Here is a 21,737-nt window from a genome sequence, read left to right as displayed (position 1 = left end):
CTTTATAGCTGCTCTTCCTTGATTTAACCTTTCTTTATAAACTGTTTGAAGTCTCCCCAGCTATTAATCTGTCGTCACCTGTTCTAAGTATATTGTTAATACACCCTTTAAGATGGGGATGTCTACAAGTATTGCCAATATCCTGTTCTAAATTCGGATTATTCAAGACGAAAACAAGACCCAAGTTCAATTGATGTTTCTCTTACGTATGATTGTCTTTTGACGTTTTATCTGTGATATGCAGGCTTCATAACCACAGATCCCCTTTCAAAAATCCATTTTATTTAGTTCCGCCCATTGTTTTCTCGTTTAGGGCACACGTATTTTTTAAATTGGGGACCATACGCCGCTTTTCATGGAATGGCACTACTGTGTCACATTGAAGGTTCCATGATAACCGCCGTATTAACACATCTGCGGATGTTTCTAAATTCAAAATTTCACCATTTTCGTGATTCTGCTTAAGCCGGTGCTAGGGGGCGTGGGCGGTAGTTTGCACTTGACTGTACCGTACATGAACAGGCTCAATCAAACCGAGCCTGCAACATTTTCAATATTGCCGTGTTGGGCTTTTTTAAGGGATTCTGTTTTTATCTATTTTATTAGACGACTGTCATGAAATAGCTTAACTAGGTCTTTAAATCTTTATTATGAACTAAATATAAACATGGCATAGAATTTAATTTAGTAAGATGCAGCATGAATGATAATACGGCTATAAAACCTTGTAGAGCTTACAGCTTTTTTATCCTTAAAATTCCTTGTTGATCTTTTCATATATTAACTTATAAATAATAAACAGAAGGTCAGTTTCATCTGGTAAGTTATTTTGACTATGATTATAGTAAGATAATGAATTGTAAAATGTTGATAAAACTGTCAAAATAAAATCATTAAATGTAACAATGTCAGTTTGAAATGTATTTATTGCCTTAAGATTATTGGTTACATCGTTTAAAGTAGAGAAGAATTCCACGAGAAATTCGTTTAAATCTGGCTGAGCTTATCAGTTCACTCTTGATGTTATCATTGTTTCCGAGGAAAGAATACCGTAATATTAAGGTAGCTTCTAGGTTGTAATACATATTCATTTTTTGTTGATGAAATATATCAAAAAAATGTTGAAAACGGAAACTATCATGATAACGTTGTGTCTGTCGATTTAAAAGTTATTTAAAGTCGTGTTGATTCTAATGTTTGATACAAGAATATATCTGTTTTTTACCAGAAATCTAATTTATAATACATTTTCCCTGAATGTATTTCTGGGCAGATTAGAATGCGGTGTTCAGAGCTGTAACATAGTTATGAACCAGGACGTCTTTCGATAACTGAAATAGTGAAATAGGAATCAAAAATGGAACCAAGCGTTGCTAAAATTAAAACGATTGTTATTATTATTTTGTTCGTGGTCAACGGTGATCGATGCATACATGCGTCTAGGCACTCAAGTACCGACTGAAGCACAATACTAATGAAATGTAGGCGATGATATAAAAGAAAATTATGTTTATATATTACTAAAATAGAGAAAATAAGAATCCCTAAAGAAAGCCCAACACGGCAAAATTGAAAATGTTGCAGGCTCGGTTTGATTGAGCCTGTTCATGGACGGTACTGTCAAGTGCAAACTACCGTCCACGCCCCCTAGCACCGGCTTAAGCAGTATTTAACATTTAACTTGAACTGGTAAAATTAAAACCATGTTAGAAAAACTAGGTAGAACTACAACTGTACATTGGCAGCTTCAATCTAACTGAACTTAAGGAAATTTCATTTTCGCCTTGCTAAGAGTCCACGTTAGTTTATTACTGTAGGAGGTGATTAAATTTAATGTTGCATGTGACGTAAATGGTGCATTAATCAAATTCATTTCTCTATTGGCATCTAAGGCCGGTTGCTAGGAAAATGTAGTTAAATAATTAAGCTTTCATTACCAGTAGAAAATTAAATCAAATGTCCCTCGGGATTAAACAGCAACAAAGAGAAAAAAAAGAAATATTTATTTTCTCCAGATAGCGAATGTATCATTTCTGACAGATGCTTTATTTTATGATACAATTTTATTATAGCGCTCGGGTTATAACTTACGGCACAACTTTTGCATCTTTCAAATATAATATTTATCTGTTAGATTGGAATTTAATATGTTGTTTTATGTCTTACTTCTCGAATGTTTTATTATCCATATTTTCAGTAAATTTACGCTGCAGAAAACAGCATAATAACCTTTTATTGAATATACTTTGTTGTTATAATTATCGAACAAGGCAAGCTTGCATAATTAATTTATTACTTTCAGTATATTGATGAAATGGAAACATAACAGAATATGTCTGCTTATAATTGTATGCATTAGTCCTCATCCTTTATCACCGGCTATTTAAGAAATTGTATACAGTACTGAGGGCATACTTAAATAACAGTGACTTTTAATGTGTACTATTTCTTATTCCATACTACATTGTACTAGAGTCCTACTAGAAAAATATATTGCGTAACATCAACAATACAAATGAAATGCACTGAAAAATATCAGCTTATATACTGCACATATACTGCACATATAACAAATCAGGCGGTCGCAATACCATTTTTTGTCGGACCACTAACGTCATCCTGAGTATTATAATACTTAAATGCCCGACTACACTTATATGAAAAGAAAAAAAAAGTGTTATAGTTAAAGTTCAAGGTGTGTGACTAAATTCTATGAAAACAGTTATAAAATAATCATAGATTGTCTTGTCACTGAAACATTTGCCATATGTATGTCTTAGTTTTGTAATAAAGTGCACAATAACATCCTCATACAAAATCTGTTTATATCGAATCCTTTAATAACAAAAGCTACAAAACCAAAATTGCAGTAGCTGTTGTCAGAGATATGTTTCTTTTAATCGAGACATTCATGTTGCCCATTTCTTTATGGTGTATGCGAATCATTCAATGTAATAACAGATGCTTTTGTTGCTGTGTTCTTTCTGATGCGCCAGTTGAAGACTATACCTCCAAACCACCCGACATTGAGCTGTATCTCCCATAGATTCAAGTTTTAACGTTAAATCAGAATCCGATTATTGCAGTCTCTAGCCGGTGGTTGTTTCAATTACGTAGTTTTCATGCACATGTATCTGTTTTGTCTTTTTGTTCTGTGTTTTGAAAAACGATTTGAAGCAGATGTTTATTTATGACGTACATGATGTTTTTCGTCATAAAATGCAAATATTTCAAATTCTGTAACATTTGATACGATACGGGGTTACCAAATGGCCAAATAATGCGTGACAGAAATGTTGTAGTGCAATGTGCTAAAACTCACGTGATATCAGGGAATGTCTAGAGATGATAACATAAGACATGATAAAATACTCGAACATAGAATTGATTAGGTTTTTTTACCCAAACTATATATTTACTTATTGACTGAATTTTGTATTTTTGAATAAACAGCTGGACACAGTCCGTGATTTTTCGGCAATTTATTTCATTTAAATGTTATCAAAGGTTTTCCCGTTTAAAAATCAAAATTTCGAAAATTGACTGAGACTTTTTAAAGATTGACATAAGATGTGAACTCGCTGTTATAATTTGTAAATTTACCATTATTTCATTTTGAATTTTGCTCACGCCGGTGCTAGAGGGTGTGGAAGATAGCTTGTATTTACAGGATGGATCAAACCAAACCTGTTGCAATTTTTTCAAATTTTGACATATTTTGCGCTCTTTGATATTTACATTTTTATCTATTTCAACGTATAATTGTGAAACAGTTTTGTATCATTTTATAAATGTACCTGTTTATTGTAATTTTGACACGTTTTAGTCAGTTTTATAGGTATATTTGCTGCTAAACAGATTGCGTAATGTGTTATTTTTTCTTCAAAATTTCATTTACATCAATCATACGGATAAAGATTTGACATGTACACGATAAAAATAAGACATATTCGATATTCTTGTCTCCTGTATATCCGCATGTTGTTTTCTGTTTTCTCGAGCAGTAAAACATATCATACTTATGGAACAACAGGTGCGCATGTAGCACACAGTGTGTTTTGCAATGTTTCTGTTGAATTAAACATTTTTGACCATCAGCATGCTTCTCTTACCAAATCAGCTTCATCTTCAACCTTTCGTAAATAAATATGCAAGTCATGGATAGGCGGGTAGCATGCATTTGATCATTGCCATGCAAACAGTTAAACGTTCCAAATGCTTTATCATCTAAAACGGATAGATGTACTCCGAATTAAAAGTACGTATTAAGTATGTCTTAATGCTTGTTTCTGATAATGAAATGTCATTTTCTTTTAATTTTTGTATAAAATTGTGTTTATATATCCTACTTGCTGTTTATTTACGTATCTCTTTGATGTTCAATGTTCTGGGGGATACTTTGTTTCTGATATTTATGACAACATCGCGGAATCTTGGCATTCAATTAAACTTAGTCACGCCAATCGTGATTTACCTAGGTGTCATTTAAATAATACACTACCTGGCAGTTCTTGTAGGTAAGATGTGAATGAATCATGATAAAGGTATGTTATTTATTGAATAATATGCGTTTCATTTGAATGCATAATCTTGTTAATAAGTCGTCTTTTTGTAAAGACATCAAACCTGTAGCATGAGTTATATGTTGAAGGCGTATGCTACAGTTTTCATACAGACATATAGGCACATTGAAAACTGTATAGTAGATTGTTTTTAAACTTTGTATGATAAGATAACAAAAACATTTGATAAGAATCACCTAGCTCCTTTTCGAGTTATTCGATAGGTATATCCAAAGGTATATATGTAGTGAGTGAACAAATGAAAGTCAAAATAAGTTTACATTTTGCTGTATTTCCTTTCAATTTTATAATTAACTTCACGTGAATGATAAATAACGCTTATGGCCGAATGAAAATTCTATTCTGTAAATATTTAATATACATCGGAATTCCCCTGTAATGTAACTAATGTTCTATTTATAAAAAGAGTGGGACAGTCTTTTTATATTTTAAATTTTTAAGCAAATTTGTACATTGTATTATATCCTATACATATTGTGTTACCAACTGTTTGTCAATCAGCATTATTCTAGTCAATCTTTTGAAATATGTAACCTTGACCTTGAAAAAATGAGCATAATGTCACTTTAACGGCAGATTATTTACAAATAAGTCTGACTCTTGGTTTATTTTACTGAAATCCTTGTCTAAGAAATAATAGAATGTTCTGTTTTTTAATCATTTAATACATAGTCACAATGCACTTTTTAACGGAATCCCATTATATTTTTATTCCTTTTTTTTAGTCTAAGTATACACTGGAAATTCTTTTAAAACAGGCATTGGCAAAGGTTTAGGAAACAGCTCAGTAACAATTCCCTGAAATTTTACACAATCACTCAAAAGGAAGTCGGCTGCATGAAAAACAGAAAAAGGACATTGCTTACGTTGAATTTGAATTATCTGCCTGAAATATGCAAAAACAGCCAAAAATAAAGATGATCCAAGCAACAGGTGTTCTTTCTTAAAAAAACATATTTGTGGTTCTTATTTTAAATGTAGGTGGTATTACTTTGTGAAGCACCAGAACTATCTAGGATATGAGAAATAAATATTAAGATAAGTTTAAGCATGTTTAAGTAACAATTTGTACTTATTCTCGGTCATATATTTTAAGAAATGCTATTTTCGGTGCATGAGATATGATAGATAAACAATATATTTAGAAAAAGGAAAGACATGAATATAATGGGAATGTACTGTTAGCGGAATCTGGGATAGGGCGGACCGATAGAGCACTTCGCATTTTCATATAGTATTTAGTATGATTTATTAGATAATTATTTCACATTGGTAGCGGCGTTGTTTAAGTTAGAAAATACCTGGAATTTTTACTTATTGAACCATTCTCAATAACTTTTATGAAGACTTTATTCACGAACGATATTCTGTCCTGTTCAACATAAGTACATGGGTACAAGTTTTCAGGCATTTGCCTGAAGTACATCTGTTTTTATTTGTTTTGTTTTTTTGCTCTTGATAGCATAAAACCAATTAAAATTCAGGGTTTTCAAGTATGACATATTTTGTATTCAAATTCATGCTCAATTTAACATTGAGGTTTTATTGTCAACGTTTTAAATGTGATCATTAATTATTTGACCTGCTGCATTTGTGTAATAGACTTGTCTTGCTTTGAATTTGTAACAGTCCATTTCATGTTTCAAAAGATATTAATATAAATAAATTGAGCTATCAACTGTATATAGCGTCTGGTGTGCAGACTGACCAGCTGGCTCTATACTGGTTGGGAAGGCTTTATGTCCAGCAGCTTAAGATTATTTATCAATACGATTTCATTACTGTTTAAGAAAAGGTAACTTTGATTATGAGAAATTATGTAAAAAAAGTACCTATCCGCGTAATGTTAAATATTTAATATGTTAAATGATGTAAAAAATGTATACTGAGTATGCATCAGTTTTACAATTGTACGTGCATGTAAAACACAACATTGATTTGATGATTTGCAATTTTTAAAATAAATAAAAATCGTACTTCGGTATGTTACATAAGTTTTGTATAATTATTATATGCGCATTCCATAACAAAAACCATTCATATTTGCTAAAAATAAGTTACTTAAACATCATTAATTAAGAAATTGTAATGATAGTTCGTATATTATTTTGTACTGATTTATGATGGTGCCCGATTAAATGTATTACAAAGAAGTCTGTAATAGCGATAATTATTGATAATCTTTATATAAGAAATGTTGAGATGTATATTATAATGAGATTAGTATCATTATCTAATGTTGATCGCGTCTGGAATCACGCCTAGACCCTGTTACATTAACAATGTTCATAGTAGGGGCTCTAACACCCCCGGAAAGTACTAAGTCCCCTCGTACATAGATACTCATCTCTCATTGTTGATAAGGATTTTGTTGATTGATAAATTACAAGATAGAAATCTCTCCTCACCCCGTGAAAGCGTTCGATGATGATTATCTCATTATCTAAGAGAACGTATTCATTTCTATAGGTACAGAAATATGTTTACAACAATATCTTATTAACTGATAATACTCTAAGACTTGTGTCGGTAGATTTATCTTCTGCTGCAGAAGATCAGCGCGTGCCTCTCACGAGCCTCTCTCTCACTAGCATACATTTCGTCTGCTGCTAGTCTATCCTTTTTCATCTTTTGGATTATTTTTCGAAGAGAATTTAAAGAAAGTGCAAAAGAGAGCTAGAATATTAAAATTATTTGGAATTTAAACAGAAAGAGTTCATTCTACAGTGATTTATGCATATAATACTCGGATATTGTGTATTCTACACGAATAAATAAAAGAAAAGTAACGTAAGTAAATATATGATTCTACTATACTGTGTTTTTATTTCCTTCCTTACAGTACCATGCGAGAGGATTTTCAATGTTAATTATATACTTATTTTTTCATTTATGTTTTCATTTTGTAATAATCTAATTTTTATAAAGTCACTAAATCTAACATGAATTATGATAAATAAAATTAATGTATGAAAGTATTGTAGTTTTCAACTTCACTGTTGTAAATATTCAACCGAACATGAAAATACTTCTTCGATTTTTGTACAAAATGAATATACATAAGTACATTTTTATATGGTCATTATAGTTTAAAAAGCACATATTAGACTATGTTTATTCTGAAAGTGCTAGTTTCATAAATAATGATTTTAAATGTTTGGTATGAGAGTCAGTAAAGTAATTGGTGAGTATATTCACTAAAATATGTTTACCTTTTGATAATGTTATATTTATATTCTTTTTTTCCAATCATTATGGATTGCTTTCCAACTCTTAACCAATTTAGAATAAATGATGACTTTGATGCCGATGTGGTCATTAAAACAAGCAAAGACAGACAAAAGCTATTCATTTACTTCTTCTTGGCAGTATACATCTCTTGTAGAAAACCATATGCTCATAGAATGTTGTTTAATAGTAATAATTCCTGTAAGGCTTCTATTATTGAGAAATGTTGAAACACCATTACATTGGTTAACTATATGAACACATGAATATTCTGGATATACCTCTGTAATCCAGTTAGTTTTTGTCATTGTTATGTTTGTCAGTCTTGACTATGGGCCAAAGTGATTGTATATTCCTCCAATACTCAAGCATGATATAATACACGTAATATAAGTATTTTAAGAAACTGATAACATAGTAAGCTAAAATACAAAATCAACAAATATCTTTGCTTGTACATTGTTATTATAATTCTTTTTATACTCTTTAGGACATACATGTATGCCTTTTGTAAAAATAGTAAGAACATAAGACCAAAGGCAATCTTTAATAAAAAACGGTTTGAAAACAAAACAGAGATAAATTCACTCATCGACAGTTACTTGTGTTTATATTTCAAAGTTTTATAATGTTTTGTCAGCGGTTAGCTTTATGTCGAGCTACAGATCAGGTCTTTTCGATACTTCGGCTGTTTCAGATCAAATAGGATTGAGAACGACTGCATGTGTAATTTCTGGGATATGCATGTTAAGCAATGTTCAGGTTAAGATCCTACAAAAGATAAATATATCTATGAATTATCAAATCGTTTGATTCCCTATTTCAACAAATGGAGGCTTGCTGTGCAATGTGGACACCAGTGGTAATCTTTAGCATTTTATTGAAATACCCGTAAGAAAGCTTTAACTTTCAAATTTGGAAAATTATATGACATTGTCCATTTGATAGTGTTAGCTGCATTACCGGATATATAGAGTATCAATAAACTTTCTGATATCATTTTTACCAAGGGAGATTATACGGGGGTTATTCAACTTCAAATTTTCTTTTCATAGCGTATTTTCGAGAAGATTTACATTATAATGATGTGCAGTATACCTTTTCTAAGAAATCTATTATGATTGATAGGTAACCTTGCATTCCTCGATGTATGAACGTCTGTAGATCACATGTGTTCTATATTATATCCTATCATAATATCATCATATCTCATGATATACCACGCGAATAACGTGCTCTATAATTTGTAGCCGTAATTAAGACAATGTAAGTGTGACTTTACTTTTTATTGCTCCTTAAACGATGTATGAAAACATATGTGGGAGGCTATAGCATTGCAAAATTTGCATAGTTTCAATAAGCTACATGTATTTTATATTTACATAACAAGATTTTACAAAATTTTGTTTTAACAATAAAAAAAAACAAATGAAAATATTAGTTCACGCATTTTTTCACTGACGTAGCAATTTAAATATATCTGACATCTTAGGTATTTCATAATTTCTATAATCTTTTGAAGCATGCATATCAAAATAGTCGATGGAATTTACTTATCTGCAGTTTTATCATGGTATACGAGATATAATGTAATTAATCTGCAACACTCTGTTAAACTGCAATGTGATAGCTCAAACGTTGGTATTGCCTTGTAATACAATGTGTATAGTGGAAACCGATGCTATTTATTGTGCTTTTGACTTCTCTGGCGTCTATGTGTGAGATATTTCATACGAATTTTGTTTGAATGAGGCCTTTGCAACCTTTCACTCTGATCTTTCAACTTTGTCTTGTCTTTTTACAGCGTCACCAGATGTTGTATTGTCAAAAAACATCTTTATCATAACATTTAAAAGATACTCCTGTCAAAGATAAAGGTTAAAATTACCTTTTAAAGGACTTTTGAAGAAGTGTCAGAGTTAATATAGCTCTAGAAATTAAGCATTTCTTTTTCATACGGCAACTATCACTTGTAATTACTTCACTGCCAGTAGCTTGGAACCACCTATTCATTATTTAGGCATGTATCGGATATGTAGTTGAGACAGAAACTACATGTTAGTGGCATGTTCTATGTAAAACAGGTAGGAATCCATAAACCAGTGTTGATTTAATACCTCAAATACCGTACCGACATGTTCAAACAAACAAACTATCAAACTCCGTTAACACACAGGAAATGCAAAAGGTGAACAGTGAGAGGCCAAGAAAACATGTTCAGTGATATCTTTGAGTTAATAGTACAAGTGAAAGTTACCCTTGACATATCAAATTATAGAAGTTGAATTTTCAGGTTTGAAGACGTTAAAGTAGCGAAATTGTGTGTTCTTAATAATTTAACAGATACTGGTAGTAAAGCTGTCAATGTGCGAATGCAATACAATCAAATTAATGAAAACTGTTTACATTGTATATTAAGAAATATTTAGCATAACAGTACTCGTGCCAGAAAAAAACATATTAAATTACTTATTATAATCTATAGTATCAGAATTACAATGGTCAGAAGGGTTGACTATAATCGTGTGTCTTGTTTGTGAACTTATATCATCATCATAGTCAGTGACATTAGAAGAGATAGAAGGGGTAGGGGTGAATTTTATTTCTGTTGCGGTCTGAGTTTCGTTAACCACAAATATATTGAATAAGAAACCTAAGAAATGTTCTTTTTGATTTCGAAACATACATAACTAGATAACTAGAATGAATATAGCATGTGTAATCTCTATACTGTATAATATTATAATTGGGCCAGGTTAAAGCATATAAAATAGTTTATTACATAAAGGTATATATTTTCACGTGTGTATCTATGCCAACCATCAGAGATTCTAGTTGTTTATGTATATCATAGGCGCATGTGTTTCTTGTGATGTATAATCGTTGTTTAGGTAATTATTTCATACAGATTCTTAGTAATATGATTTATTGATACAAATTTGGTTTGATGGTGTATGATGATGGTGATAATGAATGAATGATGATGATGATGATGATGGTGATGATGATGATGTTGTTGTTTTTGATGATAATGATGATGATGATGATGATGATGATGATAATGATGACATTATATGATTATTTATTATGTTAGCTGTCAATATTTCATGTTTATATGTTTTAAATATGTAAGTCGTGTAATTTCCAACCATTAGCGGGGTCTTGGTTCATAAAGTTCGTGGGGTGAAGAGCATAGCTAAAGATGTACTGTATACATGAAGTTGTTTCAGCATGGCATTGCCATTATCTGCTATGCGCATTTATGTTACAGATTCATGCCAATATGAAAACTTATGGCGTATAAAATAAGCAGTGTGCATCTGACACTCCCCATAATGGGGTAACTTGAATCTAGACATGTTGTGGTATACCTGCTGAAACTATCTGAATCAAATTAAAACACCATTAACTGGCTGACTGGTATTAAATTTTAATCCTGGCGGATTTCATACATTTATCATTTTTATGGGTTTGATTCTATGAGAAAAAACAAGAAGCCATGGAAATAGGTATATCATATTCTAATGTATGGAACTTCAAAACAGCGTAAATTATACAAAATATAATTGGAATTCGTAGTTTTATATTATCAAAATAGATCGAATGATATTCCCTAACAGCAGGATATAGAACTAATAACTGTAAGTTTTAATCTCTATGACTCCACTTCCATTAATTAACAAGTTATTTCAGATATCTGCTAGCTTTATCTGTTAATACATATATATATATATATATATACTAAACGTTTACCAGTAGATAATCACTGAGTTCATAGTTTTAAGGTAATAGAAATTAAATGATCTAAAAACTTGTAATTAACTTGTGTGTTAGATCTACAGATTAGATCAGCTATATGAAGTTCAAGAGATTATTGATAGTCGTGAGATAAACAACAATATCATTTTTGAAATACATTTATCATACGTTAATCCGGAACTCGTGTTATACCTGAATATTTAATCATTTGTAGCTTATCAGAAAATGCTTTTTAATGTAACATTGGTCTAGTACCTATTAAAATCTTAATTTTAGCACATTTCTTATTCTGTTTGACAAAGTGTAACTATATTAAACGATCTTTATCTAAGATTAAAGCCATAAAGTGGTTCCAATGCGAAATAAAAACGAACATTTGGTTATTGAAATTAGGTTGTACCATCTGCAAGTCGGTGGTTAGAATAAACAAAATATAAATTGTATATTTGGTTCGTGGGCGTAACGGCCTCTGTGAGATATAATGTGTATACATATGGAGGGCGTTCGTTGCCAAAATTCCAGACATGTAAAGTGTTCCTTTTTAAAATGACTTTTGAAAATGCGAACTTGTATGCCTACCATTTTTATTGTAAACCTCTTAATTCAATCTTTTATTTGAAGGTTACCGCCTTTATATAACAAGTTTACATATATATCGTAACAACTGACCTAACATCTAAAACGACAACAAATTTACAAGTTCGTATCTTCCATTGCATGCAATACATATGCATGTTTGCACACTTATAGATCTGAAATATAAAAATGAAACGTAAAACTCGAATACGGAAAATAGAGTTTAAGAAAACGTGTTACCAGTTGTAGAACTACAAGAGTACGTTAACACAGTAACATGTTTAAAATGACAAAAGTAGATTCACAAAGTTAAACGATTTTAAGTCAAGCATAACGCCCCGCCCTCTCGGAGTATTTACGAACTTCTATTGCGGACAGGTATAAAACGGCGCCTCTCCCATATTTTTAAATAAAACTGAAGGACAACATACGGCATTTTTCATAAAATATATATGTTACATTTGTTACAAAAGTTTTGTCAGTAGCAACATCACTTGAAAATTGCTGATTTTACCATTTATGATGAAGATAACTTATGCATTACCTTATTTTTAACATCGTGTTTTTATCAGTTACAAATTATTTATCATTTTAGTGATTAGCCTGTCCGTGCTCTGCCTAGTGCCCTGTCCTGTGTTTTGTTTTGGGTCCGCCTTGGCTTCTTGCCACTTGTTCTTGTTGCTGGTCATGTGGGGTTGCGTGAGCGCCGCCTTTCCTTGTTGATCTTGTTTATCATATATTCCTGAGAAACATCGGCGATGGGAAACAATGACTAACTTCAAGGATTAATTTTATTAATAATGTAAAAAACCACCCAATATTCTTATTGGTATCATTGAAAAATGTATTAGCACAAATTTCATTTTCAACAAAAACTATGCAAGTATATTTTTAAAGCGGCCACCGAGATTTCCTTTCCGAAATCAAGAAAATATTTATCCGTAGCACATATGTACAATCATTAATAAGGTATTTTCAGTATGAATAAAAACTTTTTGCACTTGTTCATTATCCCTCATGTACAGACTCAATCAAACCGAGTCTGCAATTCTTATGTAATTTTGTTAGTGATTAATGCTTCCGGGGATCACTTTGTTTCCAGATTTTTATACTTCACAACAGCAGGTTTCAAGTGCCGTGAGGAAGCTGTAAAAAGTTGCCCCGTACTTCACTTCAGTGTTGTTATATTTTTCTGGTCTTTCGGGATCATTGATGCCAGCGCTATTAAGTGTTGAGAATTGAGTATCGTTCAAGCCGGTGCTAGGGGGCGTGAGGCATGTTGCACTTGTTCATCATCCCTCATGTGCAGACTCAATCAAACCGAATCTGCAATTCTTATGTAATTTTGTTGTGATTAATGCTTCCGAGGGATCACCTTGTTTTCCAGATTTTAATATACTTGTTCAAAACTTATGGTCTTAACTTCATTCAATATTATTTTCCTTGTTGAATAAAGTATCTAAAGGAAGCGACGTTATTTTTTTCCGAATATATGAGTGTGGATTTAAGAGAAAAAAAACAACGATAAGTTAGAAACAAATTTTTAATACTTTTACGTAATTAATTTCATTTTTAAGGCATCACTAGAAAGTTCATTAAGGATTCTTAAGCACTATTAAGTGTTGAGAATTGAGTACCGCTCAATCCGGTGCTAGGGGCGTGAGGGATGTTGCATTTATTCATTATCTCTAATGTACAGACTCAATCAAACCGAGTCTGCAATTCTTATGTAATTTTGTTGTGATTAATGCTTCCGAGGGATCACTTTGTTTCCAGAATTTTTTACTTGAGTCTAAAATTATCAACGCCGCCTTTCCTTGATGATCTTGTTTATAATATTCTAAAATTATCAAAATTGACCAAGAAATAAAAAAAGTAAGTAGGGGGCGCCATGTTTCTCTTACTGAATTTCAGAGTGTGTTTTGTTTTTTTTTACTTGGGGATCATATGCCGTTTTTCATGGTATGGCACTTACGTGTCACATTGAAGGTTCCATGATAATCACCATATTAACACATCTGCGGATGTTTCAAAATTCAAAATTGTACCAGTTCATGTTGAATTTTGCTTAAGCCGGTGCTAGGGGGCGTGGACGATAACTTGCTCTTTCCATTACCGTCCATGAGCAGGCTCAATCAAACCGGCCTGCAACATTCTCAATTTTGTCGTTTTGAGCGTTCTTTAGGGATTCTTATTTTCTCTATTTTACAGAAAATAACATGATAAACTTTTTAACGAAAAGTTAATTCATTTTGATTTAATTCCTTTTTATTTTGAGGCATTATATAATTATATATCATAAATCGTATTAATCACACTTTTATTTCAATCCAAAATTATCAAAATATATTACGAAATAAAAAAAAAGTTTGGAGGGAACGCCGTGTTTTTCTTACCAATTCGAGAGTGTTATTTTCAGACTAAAAAAAAACAACAAAAAAATCAATACATCTATTTAATTCATTTTTATTTCCGAGGCACTCATAGAAAGCTTATGGAGTAATCTTTCATTTGATACAAATTATATTGGACTTTTTATAGAAAAAAAAGAAAAAGTTAGAATGGACGCCGTGTTTTCCTTCACTTTAGAGAGGCGACGGGTATTATACCTGTCCGTACATTTCCGTGATAGAAGATCGTAAGTACTCAGAGAGGGGCGGGGCGTCATGCTTGACTTAAAATCGTTTAACTTTGTGAATCTACTTTTGTCATTTTAAACATGTAACTGTGTAAATGTACTGTTGTAGTTCTACGACTGGAAACACGTTTTATTAAATTATATTTTCTGCATTAGAGTTTTACATTTCATTTGTGTTTTTCAGGTACATATATATATCTACAAGTGTGTAAACATGCTTATGTATTATATGCAATGGTAGATACGAACTTGTAAATGTGTGTTAGGTCAGTTGTTAAGATTTACATGTAAACTTGTTATTTAAAAGCGGGTGCCTTCAATTAAAAGATTGGATTAAGAGGCATATCATTTGCTGTGCACGAATGCAATCAAAAATGCTAGACATACATGTTCGCATTTTCAAAAGTAGTTTTCAAAAGGAACACATTACATGTCTGGAATTTTGGCAACGATCGCCCTCCATATATACAAACATATCTCTGATACAGAGAATGTTGAACTTTTTATCTCCTTACTACATTACTTCTCGATATTTTTGTATGGGTAAGAGTTCGTATTAAGACGACCGTAGGGAGTCTTATCGAACTCTTACCCATATAACTGCAAATCGGCTCTTACAACTCGATATCAGATAAAAATATAGAAAGTGTCACCTCTTTAATTAAGCATAACATTGTTTTTCCCCAGCAGTCACGTACAAACAAGGATGGGGTCCAATTACTTAATCTGGCATGTAAAACAATGAGTTTTCAACAATATCTAGGATTGTAAATGCAATTCATTCCTGTCATATGAAACAAAATAATGTTTTGCTTACTTTTTCTAGAAAATATAAAACAGTCAGCAATTAATAATTAACATTTTCATAGAGTTTAAAGGGATATCAAAATGTTACTGTGTTCACATTTGTCTCTGCGAGCTGAGCTCCACGTGCATTATCTATGTAATAAATTTGAATGTATCCTCACATTGCTACAGTGTTATCAGCCTTTTTAGAAACACCTGACCTGGCTAATTAAAATATGCCAATCACAATATCAGCACTGGTTTCTTCATGAAATAGCGGCTACACTAATTACTGCCGAGTAAGAGCCGATTTGCAGTTATTCCCTGTAAGAGCCATTCATTTTACTCTTCACCAAATATCTTCTTACTTGTTTTTGTTTCAAGTTTTCATCGATTGGTGATTACTTTCAAATGTACACCTAAGTAAAGTTGACATCTGACTTTAGACAATATTGCAAAAGTGAAAGTCAGCCTTTTTGATTCTTCAGCAGAGGTGTTTTTTTGCTAAGTCCCCTGTCTCATTTTATTTTTGTAACACAAAAGACAGTCTATCAAGAGCTTTACTTTAATATTATTCATTGTATCGAGCAGTGAAATGCTCTGTAAGTGTGACTTACTTAAAGCCCATCGTGCCTCAGAAATGCTGTCAATGTTATTTCCCAAAACTTTTTTTCTCTTGAAATCATGTTACAGTTTCCCCACAAATACTCATTTGCCATTTAAATAAACTACCTTTAGCTCCTTTTGCTCTGTTGGCATGCAGTTGGTGCAGTTATAATGAATTAGTATTTTGTATGGATGACAAAATACTACTTTGTTTACATTTTGCTACCTTTTACGGCACATTATTGCACGTTCGGCGCTAGTGTTTGCAGTTGTTTAACATAGTTAAAATATTACTTAGCACACCTTCCAAAGAATTAAAAAAAATATGAATTTCTTTGGCACAATGTGCCCTCTAAGAGGAATGATTTCACTAGTATGTGTGTGCTTGTACTGATAATATAATCCTTCGAAAAAGTTCAGTTTTGCGACATTATCTATTTTATTTTTTACTTTCTCATTACAGATAGAAGCGGGTCAGGATGGGTGTGGGTGACGATATTGCCCCACGTTTTACACAAAAGCCATCCCTCAAACAGGAAGAAAATGGAAACAAACTCGTGTTTCAGTGCGCCCTTGAGGCCTCCCCAAAACCGGAAATTAACTGGTTCAGGGGGCAAACACCACTTCAAGAATCTGATAGGATTAAAATGCGTGTTGATAATGCCGGAGGGAATACATACAGTGTTGTCATGGATATAACCGGTGTTACACAACAAGATGGCGGATCTTATAAAGTTGTTGCTAAAAATAAACTTGGTGAAATGTCAGCTTCCATTAATTTGAATTTTAATGGTGAGTAGTTCTGTATAATACCGAATCAGGGTCTTTCAAATAGAATTTGAAATACCCTGACCAAATAAAGCTAAGCATCTTTACATAAGAAATCGGGATAACAATCATGACATATGAAAATGCGGCTATTTTTTTTAAATTGTTTCTTTTGTAACAGACTTTTTTCTAATGAATAAGTAAACCACTTGTAACAAGAATTTCGTTTAGTTCCAAAATAATGAAACAAACAATCAAAGCACCGTACCCTTCATTTAATAACTTATATAACATGATCGATAATTTCATAAGGTACAAATTAGTTACAAATGTTTCAGAAAATTATGTTTTCCTTAACAAAAAACTCGATATTCATTATATTTTTCACTATACTGTATGGAACAAAGAATGGCCTAATGTGTTCGAATTGTTGATTTTTTGACGTAATGATGAACACTAGCTGTCAGGTAATAAATCAAGCGTTTCTGGCAACAGAACAAAAACATAATCTCGCGAATACCGTGCATTAAAATAAATGCAGAATCAGCGTATGCTGGGCGATTGTAACAAAACACACATACCTATATCATTGTTTAACGTTTAATACTGGTTTAATACTATGTATAGTTTGAATGCAATTATAATCCTATAAAATTAACTATTTTTAGAACACTTATTAATTAGCCGTATATATTAAATGTACTTTACCATAGAGCCTAGATGTTTACGCACTTTGAATATATTGCAATACTCTTTTACATCACGTGAGCACTTTAATTCTGACAAAGAATTGATAAATTTCTGTTCATTTTCATCACTTGGCAACGTTTATAAGTATTGTCCCCATATTTTGTATTTATGTCACTGTATTCCCCCGCCGATTCACTTTCACATTAGCCCCTAGTTGAACATTGTATGGTGCTTTTTTGCACAAAATGTCAGTTACATTTACTATGATTGTTTTTTTCCCTTAGTTTTATTGGCAGCATATTTTTAAATACCAATTACATGAACAATCAATTTATCAATGATAACTTCTTTTGAAATAAATGATATATAATTGCATTATTAGATACAATTAGGTTACAGTTTAAAGATGTTTCCATTATGACCAGTCATTCTTCCTCAAAGTTGCAAGGAAAAAATAAATCTAGGACTTTCATGGAAATATTTAAAGCATTGTAGTTTAAAATGTACAGTCAATGGAAAACGTAAACCACGTAAACGATACTGAGTTATCTCATGTTATCTGCCTGGTTTCATCGTGAAAAAAGATTATTTTACAGAGATTATTTTAAAAAAATGTTATCATATCTTGAAAGGTTTTAATCATTATGTTTTTGTACAACCGCTTTCTTACGATGTTCAAAAAGTGAATCTTATGCTTTACTACTCTTACAGTACAGTTACTTCCCCTTATTGATATTGCGCCATTTGTTTCGTTTTTTTATCATATGCAGAAAATTAAAAAAAATGATAACTTAGGATTAATTTACAAAGATAAGCCAGATAATATGAAACTTTGTCGTGACGTTTGCCACAGATAACTCTGAATAAAGTTTTAATGTAAGTTTTAGTGACTTTCTTAACTTTATTCATCATGAATGCGTGGAATGGGTCGGTTTGAGATGCCGTGGTTTCCGACATTCGTAGACGTTCCCGTTTTAATAATCTTAAATAATCTTGATATACATTTTTGTTGATTTACAAAAGGTTAGATTATGGAACCGTATGATTTTCCTTTATGTTAATATTGCAAACATTGTCATTGGCTCATTAGTTGGTAGATAATAATAATAATCATTATTAATGATAAAATAGTTTTAGAAATATTTTCCCTTTATTAATAATGAAGGATCCAGCAAAATACTAAATATAGATGTGCATAAAACAATTAACTGGTATACCATGATACCTCAAACCTGCAATACAATCAACTTATTTTGCATTGCAAATTGCTGATGATTTTTATAAATAATGGTATAAAATTAAGGATACTGGCATGCGAGCAGTTCCCGTACAGAAGCAGTACCAGGCCCGTCGTCACGATTTTGTGATTGGTGCGGCCAATTTGATTGGTTTTAGGTAGAATCTAGGGGGGTACGGGGGCATGCTCCCCCGGAAATTTTTTTATTCTAGGATGCTCTCAGGGGCGTTTTCCCGTATATTTGGCACAGTTTACAGCCTGCCGCTAGTACATGTTATAGTAATATGTCAACACTTTTTTACAGATTTAAGTGCGTCGTAAGTTTTAAGGGTGAAGTTTAAGGTTCGCATGACGGACGGACAGGTGTACATAAAAGACGAATACATTTTATTGATATTTGGCAAATGAAAAATAAACAATAACTGATGTTATTATAATTCTTTAGATGCAGTTTTATCTATTGATTATAAATAAACAAAAAAATAAAAGAAATATTATTGTTTAGCATAAATAACACAATGGTATAAGCTTAAATAACAATCAATGACATGAAGGAAGAATAGTACATTACGAGTCAACAATAACCACTTTTTGTTTAGCAGTAACTTGTATTTTGTTAACAATAATCTTACATAACACAGAGTCTCATTTTATGTAAATTTTCCAAAAACACATCGCCGTCGTTCTCTGGTAGTAATGGACTCATCGGCAATTACACGTAAGTTGAGAGAATCTGTCCTGTGCTTATGAATATGTAATGTTCACCATTAGATTGTTCAAGCGTACCTGAGACATTGTCGATCTCTGAGGTATGTCTTAATCATTCTTCTGAACGCCGAGAATGTCCTTTCACTGGAAGCATTAGTAGCAGGCATTACTAACAAAATCTTTAACATTACAACGACCTCAGAGTACAGTGCTCGTTCTAGCACTGACTGTTCTGACGCAAATTTCAAAATGTCAGAAAGAGCAACAGTACTATTTTCTGATTTGTGAACATGTGAACGTAGCAGCTGAAGCTGCACATCTATGATGTCTCGGTTAATATCGTTACCACAGAAATCACAAACAAAACCAAGTTCTGTAGTGCACTAGGTCTTCAAAGGTTGTGCAACCTTTATAAGTAAATTCTCCACGTTTTGAAGTACACGATATCCCGGTTGGCCAAATCTCTCTTTAACACTGGCGATGGTTGTATATTACCGCGCATTGCATAAGGGGCCAGATGGGTCTTTTTTTTTCTTTTTTTTTTCTAATTTTTGGCCAAAATATTGGTCCGGCCAAGGCCGGACCGGCCGGACCACCGACGACGGCCTTGAGTACCCGTATTTTTCATTTAAACGCTTGATTTTTACTTGCAAACTTCAAAAATTCATTTCAAATCAAGCAGATGCATAAAAGAGACAAAATCTAAGTGTCAGTTCGGCAGTACGTATAAAAGTCTCATTTTAAATCACTTTCACCTGTGCGTTGTCAAAACGTGACCTTGTTTTCTCTGGGGGATTCCGTCCTTGCGCGCATGCGCTAAAATACTTACACGTGAGGCCTGTTAAAGGGTTTTCCACTAATACCACCTGTTTACAGATTAGTAGGCAATGTGGTGAAAACTTGTTTAATTATCAGAATTTTGATCAATATTACTATAGTAAATAATTTTATGGCTTTGATGCGTAAAATATCATGCATACAAGCATGCCATTGCATGAGAATGCGTTGGGGTAACGGTACCGGGTAATTGATACCAGCGTTTAGTCTACGCTCTATTTCCTGAATTACATCTATTTATCTCTTAGAAAACGGTCTGTTCAACAATTATAATTGAAAAATAGGTCCGATATAACAAAATTGTATAATTATAATGGGTTAAATTTTATGTACGGGAACTACTTCTCTTCATACAAAATAATGGATAATTTCGGTACCCCATATGAGGCCTCATAACTAAGGGTTATTCTATGTTTAGAACATGATGGAATTTCCATGATTTGTGTGACGAGCTGAATAGTGATGTGTAACATTAAAATTTTGGTGAGTGAGCGTAATAAAAAATAATGTTTAAGTAACTACGATTTTTGTACGGGAACTGCTCGCATGCCAGTACAGATCATTTTATTTTCGAAATGTAAGAAGGTCAAGCAGCAATTAAAGACACTTTCATTTCTTGTTATAAGCTTGATAGCTTAAATGTCTGCAACATCACTCAGTCTTTGTCATGCAATGAAAATAAACAACCTTTGTTTGGTCAAACTCTCACCGACATATTGCCACTCGGGTTTATTCATAAAAACTGAAAATGGTCTCTATAATGACTGTAATATTTGTAATTTAATCTACTGACTTAAAATTATCATTATCTTTAAGTTATCACTATTATCATGCATACTCACACAACCTAAATTGACATCTAAATCCAAAATGTAATGTTGTTGTAAATATTTAGGTGTATTAAAGTATCATACATGTAAAATAGCCTCCAAATTAATGAGTTAAATCCCATTTATTGCTCACCATTCATTAAATAGTACCCCTTGCAGGAAAAAAAAACTTTTAATCTCATCAGTTATTTAAAGTTTTATAATAATTTTCAGTATATGAACCTTAATAAATCTCGTGTTTCTTTATACATTTTGTTTTGGCCTATTATGATAATTGTATCAATATTTATGTAAAATGTAAAATGTTTGGAATTAATTGAGTTTATTTAAAGCATATTTTACACATCTTATTTATCATGAAAATAAGCAATATTTTGTTGACTTCATTTTAAATTAACTTTTCTTATAAAAAAAATCTTATTAAGATAAGACTAATGTAAGTTTAAGATAAAGTAATTTAAAATAGCTAAAATTGTAAATAAAACCATTTA

At 32.0% G+C, this 21,737-nt stretch overlaps 1 protein-coding gene across 18 annotated transcripts in view; it reads left to right on the top strand.

The window, feature by feature from the left end:
- The window catches only part of LOC132738655 (twitchin-like), a 153,108-nt gene that overhangs the window by 9,365 nt on the left and 122,006 nt on the right, over window positions 1–21,737 (top strand). For 17 of the 18 annotated variants that reach the window (XM_060726234.1, XM_060726222.1, XM_060726235.1 and 14 more), the window contains exon 2: window positions 16,640–16,968. In XM_060726234.1, the coding sequence (XP_060582217.1) occupies window positions 16,656–16,968 (313 nt within the window). In that variant the 5' untranslated portion in view covers window positions 16,640–16,655. Of the gene's footprint in view, window positions 1–7,114; window positions 7,374–16,639; window positions 16,969–21,737 lie in introns of those variants that run through there. The other variant, XM_060726218.1, reaches the window with a different exon arrangement.

Source organism: Ruditapes philippinarum, unplaced genomic scaffold (genome assembly GCF_026571515.1).
Source record: "Ruditapes philippinarum isolate M1 unplaced genomic scaffold, ASM2657151v2 ctg1639_1_1_1_1, whole genome shotgun sequence".
Lineage (NCBI taxonomy): Eukaryota > Metazoa > Mollusca > Bivalvia > Venerida > Veneridae > Ruditapes > Ruditapes philippinarum.
This window is presented reverse-complemented; position numbering and strand designations above follow the sequence as displayed.